The sequence below is a fragment of the Mytilus trossulus genome, chromosome 11 (genome assembly GCF_036588685.1).
Source record: "Mytilus trossulus isolate FHL-02 chromosome 11, PNRI_Mtr1.1.1.hap1, whole genome shotgun sequence".
NCBI classification, from domain to species: Eukaryota; Metazoa; Mollusca; class Bivalvia; order Mytilida; family Mytilidae; genus Mytilus; species Mytilus trossulus.
The window spans coordinates 30,609,793-30,619,532 of NC_086383.1; the positions used below are offsets into that span (position 1 = coordinate 30,609,793).

General features: G+C 30.3%; 1 protein-coding gene across 1 annotated transcript in view; it reads right to left on the reverse strand.

Annotated features, from left to right (window-relative positions):
• Positions 1-9,343, reverse strand: part of LOC134689944 (uncharacterized) — a 46,540-nt gene extending 37,197 nt beyond the window's left edge. The window contains exons 1-2 of the mRNA XM_063549911.1: positions 8,577-9,343; positions 6,862-6,928 (exon numbers count right to left, since the gene is read on the reverse strand). Coding sequence (XP_063405981.1) covers positions 6,862-6,928; positions 8,577-9,343 — 834 coding nt within the window. The remainder of the gene's footprint in view (positions 1-6,861; positions 6,929-8,576) is intronic.
• Positions 9,344-9,740: the final 397 nt, after the last annotated feature.

Here is a 9,740-nt window from a genome sequence, read left to right on the forward strand (position 1 = left end):
TTAAACAGCAACACACATGTATGAGTAAAGTATAGAAAATCTATATTGAGCTATATACTGCATACATCAAGTTGGTGTTCTTATGTAAGCTTGACAAGACTGGTTTTATGCTTCAAATATGGTGTCAGTTATTTGTTTTTTTGTCCTCGTGGTCATCGGCCAATGAGTAAATAATAGTTATTGCAATATTTGAAAGGGAAAACAATTTCTTGTTCTAACAGCTATTACGTGTATTGCATTGCAGTTTGAATTATAAATACTTCTCTAATCAAACTTGAACTTGATACTTACATACTGAAAAAAAGGAATGTTACATTAGTCTTTTTCAGCATCATTGAATATTTTATAATTTTTATGTATTGCCATGTAATGAATTTCAAAATGGGTATTGATTTATTTTTCCATTCAAGCTATATACAATAATTGAGCAGATTCAATCGTCCATTGAAGTTACGCTTGTTTGTAGTAAAGATTCCAAAGTGTTTCTAATGACCTTCAAACAATTTATATATTATGCAATTATCGGAATTAAATTGTCTTTTGAAATAGTAATGTTGATGTGTGTTCAGGATTACGAGATGTCTTTGAATGTCTATAAGCTATTTATATGAGCTTTACAAAATGTGGTGTTTGGATGAAGCAGTCATTGATGTTGCTTTAAAGACTTAAACAGCAACACACATGTATGTGTAAAGTAGAGAAAATATATATTAAGCTATGCAGTGCAGACATCAAGTTGGTGTTCTTATGTAAGCTTGACAAGACTGGTTTTATGATTCAAATATGGTGTCAGTTATTTGTTCATAGTCTTCGTGGTCATCGGCCAACGAGTAAATAATATTTATTGCAATATTTGAAAGGGGAAACAATTTATTGTTTTAACAGCTTTTACGTGTATTGCATTGCAGTTTGAATTATAAATAGTTCTCTAATCGAACTTGAACTTGCTACTTACGAACTGAAAAAAAAAGGAATGTTACAATTTAGTCTTTTTCAGCATCATTGATAATTTTATAATTTTTATGAATTGCCATATAATGAATTTCAAAATGCGTACAATGTATTAAATTTACAATGTATTAAATTTTTGACAGTGAGTTATATAGCACAGTTTATCAGAATGGTATATTCTATTTAATAAATTATTCACCTTTGTTATAAAGATTTCGATATGTCTTTAATGAACTTCAAACAAATCATATATGCAAATGAAAGAAATTTGATGTTCTGATGTAAGCTTGACAAGACAAGGGAACACATTTTTTTGTTCTAACAGCTATTACGTGTATTGCAGTTTGAATTATAAATACTTCTCAAATCAAACATGAACTTGCTACTTACACACTGAAAAAAAAAGGAATTTTACATTAGTCTTTTTCAGTATCATTGATTAGTTTATAATTTTTATGTAATGTCATGTATTGAATTTCAAAATCGGTATTTATTTATTTTTTCATTCAAGCGATATAGAATACTTGATCAGAATTGAATAATCCATTGAATAAGTTACGCTTGTTTGCAGTTAAGATTCCGATATGTCTCTAATGAACTTCAAATAATTTATATATTATGCAATTATCAGATTTAAGTTTTCTTTTGAAATAGTAATGTTGATTTGTGATCAGGACTAAGAAATGTCTTTGAATGTCTCTAAGCTATTTCTGTGAGCTTTTCAAAATGTGGTGTTTTGATGAAGCAGTCATTGATGTTGCTTTGAAGACTTAAACAGCAACATACATGTATGTGTAAAGTAGAGAAAATCTATATTGAGCTATATACTGCAGACATCAAGTTGGTGTTCTTATGTAAGCTTGACAAGACTGATTTTACGCTTCAAATATGGTGTCAGTTATTTCGTCATTTTGCTCGTGGTCAACGGCCACTGAGTATATACTAATTATTGTAATATTTAAAAAGGAAAAAAAAATGTTATTCTAACAGCTATTACGTGTATTGCATTGCAGTTTGAATTATAAATACTTCTCTAATCAAACTTGAACTTGCTACTTACCGACTGAAAAAAGGAATGTTACATTAGTCTGTTTCAGCATCATTGATTATTTTATAATTTGTATGTATTGCTATGTAATGAATTTCAAAATGGGTATTATTTTTTTACCATTCAAGCTATATAGAATAATTGATCAGAATTGAATAAGTTACGCTTGTTTGCAGTAAAAATTCCGATATGTCTCTAATGAACTTCAAACAATTTATATATTATGCAATTATCGGAATTAAATTTTCTTTTGAAATAGTAATGTTGATTACGAAATGTCTTTGAATGTCTTTAAGCTATTTATATGAGCTTTACAAAATGTGGTGTTTTGGTGAAGCAGTCATTATCGTTGCTTTGAAGACTTAAACAGCAACATAGAGAACATCTTTATTAAGCTATATACTGCAGACATCAAGTTGGTGTTCTCATGTAAGCTTGACAAGACTGGTTTTATGCTTCAAATATGGTGTCAGTTATTTGTTTATTGTCCTCACGGATGTCACCAATTGAGTAAAAAATAGTTTTTGTAATAATTGAAAGGAAAAACAATATCATGTTCTAACAACTATTACGTGTATTGCATTGCAGTTTGAATTATAAATACTTCTCTAATCAAACTTGAACTTGTTACTTACTAACTGAAAAAAAAAGAATGGTACATTAGTTTTTTCGGCATCATTGATTAATTTATACTTTTTCTGTATTGCTATGTAATGAATTTCAAAATAGGTATTTACTTTGTGACATTGAGCTATATAGCACAGTTTATCAGAATGGTATATTCTATGAAATAAGTTTTTCATGTTTGTTATAAAGATTTCGATATGTCTTTAATGAACTTCAAACACATCATATGTGCAACACAAGAATTTGATGTTCTGATGAAGCAATCATTTGTGTTGGCTTGGATTTCCGGCTGGAACAGCAACATATATATTCCGTGTTTAGCGAGGGTATCACCAGCCCAGTAGTCAGCACTTCGGTGTTGACATGAATATCAATTATATGGTCATTTTTATAAATTTTCTGTATACAAAACTTTGAATTTTTCGAAAAACTAAGGATTTTCTTACCCCAGAAGTAGATTACCTAAGCCGTATTTGGCACAACTTTTTGGAATTTTGGGTCCTCAATGCTCTTAAACTTTGTATTTGTTTGGCTGTTTAACTATTTTGATCAGAGCGTCACTGATGAGTCTTATGTAGACGAAACGCGCGTCTGGCGTATAAAATTATAATCCTGGTACTTTTGATAACTAGCAAAACGAATAATAATCAACCAATAACGATAAACATAATAATTTCTGCTGTTATGTCTGCTTGACAAAGACATAAGTTGCAATTGTTTACATATGGCGTCAATTTTTGATTTCGTTATTTTCGTGGTCAGTGGCTGATGAGTCAATAAGAAGGCTTGAGATCTTTATAGGATAATTAATATCTGTATTTAAATATATGCAATGTGAACATGGTGAAAGGTATTTTCATTGATAACATTATAGCCATATTATACAGTTTGCCAGAATGACATTTTCTTTTGAAATGTTGATGTGATATAAGGATTTCGATATGTTTTTAATAAATGTCGAGCTTTTTCCTTATACTGAAACAATATGGTTTCTTTATGAAGCAGTCGTTTGTGTTGCCTTGAAGGCTTGAACAACATCATACATGTATGTGTCATTTAGAGAAATAACATATTGAGCCATTTACTATTATCATCATAGTTGTTACTCTTATGTAGACTTGACAAGACTGTTTTTATGCTTTAAATATGGTGTAAATTCTTTGTTTATTTTCGTTGTGTGCAGCGGCTATTGAGTTAATAAGTAGGATTGTTATTCTTAATTTGTAAATAGTTCATTTTTTAGCCGAACATATAATTTAAGGTATTGCATTGCAGTCTATTCACAAATAATTTTCTTAATCAACCTTGAACTTGCTACTTACAATTTGAAACATTAGAATTTTACCATTGTTGATTTAATGATTTATTTCGGTATGCTCGAGGTCAACGGCCGACGGGTAAATAATAACGCTTGCAATCATTTCAAAACCTGTCTGCTATTCCGTGTATACTAACAATTCAACCTTCCCTTATTCTTTTAAGAAAGAAAAATATTGATATTTATTAAGAAATAAATGCAGACAAGTAAAAAAATGATGTCACTGTGTATGGTGCCAAAACTTTGATAGACTTGACATTAACACATTTATTCAGAGCAGTATATGTTAAAAATTGTTTTAAGCAAAATGGAGTTTACCTTTATATTCATATATGCAAGTAGAAATCAAAATACTTACATGTCTCCGAATGGTATAATTTCATCGTGCCTTAAACGATAAATTATACAATTATTTGAATTATACTTAAACCTGAACGATATATTCAGGGGGGAAAATAAAAATTGAAAATCTTGAAAATACTCTGTTTCTGATCATCGTGGTTTTTTGTTTTCTTTAATACTGTCGTAATACTTATTAAATTATATGAATAGATATACGTGTTTTGTCTGTAGTCAAAGGCCTCTGGCTTTGTTTGTCTTGTATGATTTTTAATTTAAGTTTCTTGTGTATAATTCGGAGTTTAATATGACGTCCATTATCACTGAACTAGTATATATATTTGTTTAGGGGCCAGTTGAAGGATGGCTGAAGGTGCAGGAGTTTCTCGCTGCACTGATGATCGTCCGCTGTTGACACATTCCTCATTTCCATTCTCAATTTTATAATACAATCAATTATGTCTGAGAGTTTGCAAAATAAAACATAATTAACATTTATTAAATTGTAAATGTCCGACTCACTTTTTTTTATTACCAATCTTTCAGAAAAATTGACAGCTTATGTTGTTTTTACTCTTAGATACTTGAAAAGGAAAATGTTCGAAATTTATCAAAACAAATTAGGCCAACATGTCTATTGTCTAATTTGCAGTTAGTTTATAATTCCATGTTTATTTATTTTGGTGCGGAAATTCTGTTTCTCAGACCGTATGTATATTACCATAAACAAATGGCTGCAGCAGGTAATGCCCTAGAAGATTGACAATTAAAAAAAATAGTCAGAGAGTTTTTTTTTTATTTTCTGTCTTTGAAATTAAGAATCATCACCTTGTCATTGCAACTTTTTTTAAATCGAGATTTTTAATCATCACAACGTCGATACTGAATTTGGTGTAGCAAATACCATGATTACAGTATACAACATCCACGTAATCTGTATTTCAAAATAATAACATTGCATGTATTTTTCATTATATTACGTTATTTTGATTGGCTAACAGCAATGTCGAGCCCTTCTGAAGTTGACATTCATTACACAATTTAATTGAACTTTCATAATGGCACGAGGTCCAACAGGTAAATAAAATAAAAGCTTGATACAAATCGTGTTTTCATGATCCTAGCTATAACAAAATTGTAATTATAAGTATTTAATGCTTCTTTTTTGTAATCTCAGTGGGTTATAAAAGCGTGATCATGCGCACATTTTTAGAATGAAGCGCGGAAAATCTACTGCGGTCAACGAATTTACGCCCCAATGTATTTACAATTCTGAAATTAATTCTTTTTCTCCTTGTTCATAAATAAATTAAATGCTTATTTTGTTCTTATTTGAGCAATTATAAGTAGCCTTTATATTAATATAAATGACTAAGTAAGTATTCATGTCGAAGACAAAAATGCAATCGAGGAAATTTGTTAAACGTTAAAATATAATACACGTGTTACAAGAAATAAGAAACAAGTAAGTAAAAAGGTATCGGTCGATTGCTGAAAAGGTTCCATACTCGATATTATAGCTATTTAACCTCTTAGAACCAAAAACAAACACCATAGACAAGATACATGTATTTTAAGCTATTTAGAAACACATAAGTAACAGGGTATCAGTCGATCACTGAAAAGGGTCCATACGCGCTAATATGGTGATTTAACCTCTGAGATCTAATAGCAAAAACCATAGACAAGAATACAATTGAGGATATTTTTTGAAGGTCCAACGTATAATTCACGGATTTTAAGCGAATAAAGAACTAATAAGTAACAGTGCATCGTTTCAGCGCTGGAACATGTGTGTTATCGCCAAAGGATCCTTTCATCTCTAAGACAATAGCTATAACTAATTTTATTTCAAATGATTGGGCAGAGCTTACGTTTTAATTTGCACAAGGACAGTCTATTTGAAGATGTGTCTGATAAGTATGTTAGCTGTTAAAATTATAATTGATTTTTAATCACTATCAGTGTCACAAAACGGATATACAATTGAACTGAGTGTATGATATGGGACGAATTACTGGATACTTCATTGATGAGTTTATCCCGATACACCTCTTGTTAGATGGTCTGGTCTAAAATAAGCAAACCGGTTAGACCCCGTCAAGTCAAGTAAAATAAATCATGTAATAACACTGGAGACAAGATTAAAATTGAAAATATTGTTTTTTAAATTTGAAAACATATAACACGTGATACAAGCAAATAAGGCACCAGTCCAGCATTGAAACTGGTACAATCGTTCTTAAAGTTCATTTAATCTCTTGAAACCAAGAACTGTTACCAACGATATGGCTATAACATACAAAAAGAGGGACACATAATGAATTATAATAAGCAATAAACACGGGATAGGCAACAAATAGGAAACAAATAAATAATAAAAATATGTAACGAATCGGTTACTAATTAGAATTAATGAACATGTATCGAATAAGGAAAAAAAGAAAAAGTAGCAAATATAAGGAAAAAGAAATAATAACGAATAAACAAAGAATAACTAACGAATGAATAATGAATAAGTAACGAACTTGACGACACTCCCACTTCCACCCTTTTCAAAAGAAAAAAAAAGACTTACTGGTGGCTTATACTGGGTATAATTGGAAGTAGTGTTTACTACAATAATTTGACTAGCAAATTCATTTCTAGTGTGAGAAAATAAAACGTGAATATCAATCTTTCAGAAAATTTATTTTTTTGGATTAATACACAATTTTAAACTCAATAAAATCTTGCAGCTAAAACTCCTTCAAACCGGCTGAAAAGTTCAAAATACAAACCAGAAATTGTCTTGAAAAACGAATATTCAAAAGCTGATGCGTTCTGTATGCCAATGAGACAACTTTCTACAAAAGACCAAATTACACAGAAATGAACAGCTATTGGTCACCAAAAACAGCATTGAACAACGATCAAATACATTACGCAGAGTCATATATAAAAGGTATCGACAGCACATGAAATGTAAGACAATTCAAACTAAAAAAACTAACGGCCAATTCTTATAGAAACAAATGAACGAAATTCCAATATGTAACATATCTACAAACGACAACCACTAAATAACAGGCTCCTGACTTGGGACAGACACATACATACAGATTGTAGCGATGTTAAATGTGTCCGCGGAACCCAAACCTTCTTCCTTATTTTGGACAGTTGTGTTACAGTACAATTATGAGACAGAACTTTAAAAATCAGTTGGTTTTAAAACTATTGCCAGTTAAACACTTGATTGATGTATTTACCTGCACAATACTACGTCATACAAAGTATATAAAAGTAGATACATATTACACTATACTAAGTTGTAGATTGTGCATGTTTTATTTAATGTCTAGTTCATTTGAATCATTTGTTACTTTAATGCAGATCTGTATCTTGTTATTTTGTATGTATTTATTTTGTATGATTAATAATCTAAAGGATGAGCTGATTCTAAGAACTTACCCACAACCAGAACATCTGAATAAGTACCCATGGCGTTGCTCATTTACTTTAAGGACTGGTGCACAATTGCTATCAAAAAGATTTGATTTCTTTATGTTTTTTATAAATGTTTAAATAAATGATTCATTTTGAAATTATTTAATTCTATGTAAAATCTGTTTTTTTTTTGGTAAACTATTTGATATTAAGGATAAAAGTGCAGGTAAACACACTAATGTACACAACTGTTGTTGTCATTTTTCAATAAAGTATAATAAAATACGAAACTATTACAGTTTCATAATATGTCTTGTCATTTAACAGTATGCTCACATTATATAAAATGTACATTTGGATATTTAAAATATTCTTCAATATTTGATAATGATGTTAACTTTAAAAATAAACACTCTTTCGTAGATAATATTGTTTTTCTATGACTCAATGTAAAGTGATTACTTGTATTATCAATGCATATACTGTTATGATTAATTGTGTTATCAATATGATCAATGCAGTGCTTATCATAGGTTTTGTATAACTGCATGAGAAATTTGTTCATTACTTGTGGACGGTGTTATTTCGTTACTTTAAGCGCTTCATTATTTGGAAAACACTGTCCACGTCAGTAGTTACCGATATAGTGTATGTTACTTATAAAAAAGAACGTGTATTTTGGAGATCTAATTTAAAAAAGTAGGTATGTTTCAAGCTTTCAATCTTAAGTTGTGGTATGTGTATTTGTCAATCATTTCTGGCTATATATGAACTCTAAAAATAATTTCACTCAATATTTTAAAGTTTTGCAAGGTTCATGATGCAAACTGTATCAATGTAAAAGACATCGCATGTTGTTATAGTTACCTAATAGTATATGTCCCTATCATTTGTCTGATGTCATCTTCAGCTACAGATTTACGACTAAAGGATATTTTGGGAAACTTTGGAAGAGAATTTATATGTAGTTTGTCAATTTCTTCTTTCAGACTATTGATCTTTTGTACCAAATTTCCATCCTGTCGGGTCTTAGTTAGTTCTGTTCTCTTTCTGTCTAATATCTGTGCGGCTACAAGCTCGGATTTAGCATCAGCTAACATATTCATCAGCTTGTCGTTCTCCTTCTTGGATTGTTCTTTCACTAAAGTAATCATCTGAGCTACGGTTTCATCAACCATACTTTTAATCTTACCGCCTTCGTCGTTGATGGCTTTTATAACAGACTCAACAGAATTATCAAACGATATCAAACTATCCTCAATTTTCTTTATATTTTGATTTGCTTCATTTGTTGTGGCATGAATTTTCGTTTCGTTTTCCCCTTGTAGTTGAACGATGACATCGAAAATCTGGGAAAACGTATGCCCATTGTGTTTTCCTGTCACACAACGTGTGCATATCTGTGCATTACATGTGTTACAATTTAAAGTCAATTCTTCTTTGTGTTCATTACATTTAGATTTACCTTCCGGGATAAGTTCGGAAGCTTTTTGAAAATGGTGGTTTCTCGATAACTTCTGTCTTTTGTGTAGTAACTTACAATTTCGACAATAGTATTCGTCACAGTCAATGCAATAGTGTGATCCAGGAGCGCTCACGCAAACCTCACATGTTTTAGACGCAGCTTGAGCCATTTTAAATTCGATCAAAATCACAATTATGACGTCAGGTTATTGTAGTACATTCTAATGAATTCTAATTTTAAATCAAGTACAATAGATAGTATATAAATCATTGACAAGATTGTATTTGAACAATTCAACCAATGTGTGTTGCGTTATGCTCAAGTGAACGCTTAGTTAACAATCAATACATGTATTATTCTAACAGACATTTTATATTGAACGTGTAATATAAGTTATCTTATATATTAACGTTTAAATACCTTTAGTTTGTTTTTACAGGATATCACATGTTATTTACCTAACTACTTATATACCTATATGGAGTTATTTTCTTTCAGAACGACATATCATTATTTTTTTCAGAATCAACCCAGACGATACCATGTTTCAATGAAATATGCTCAAA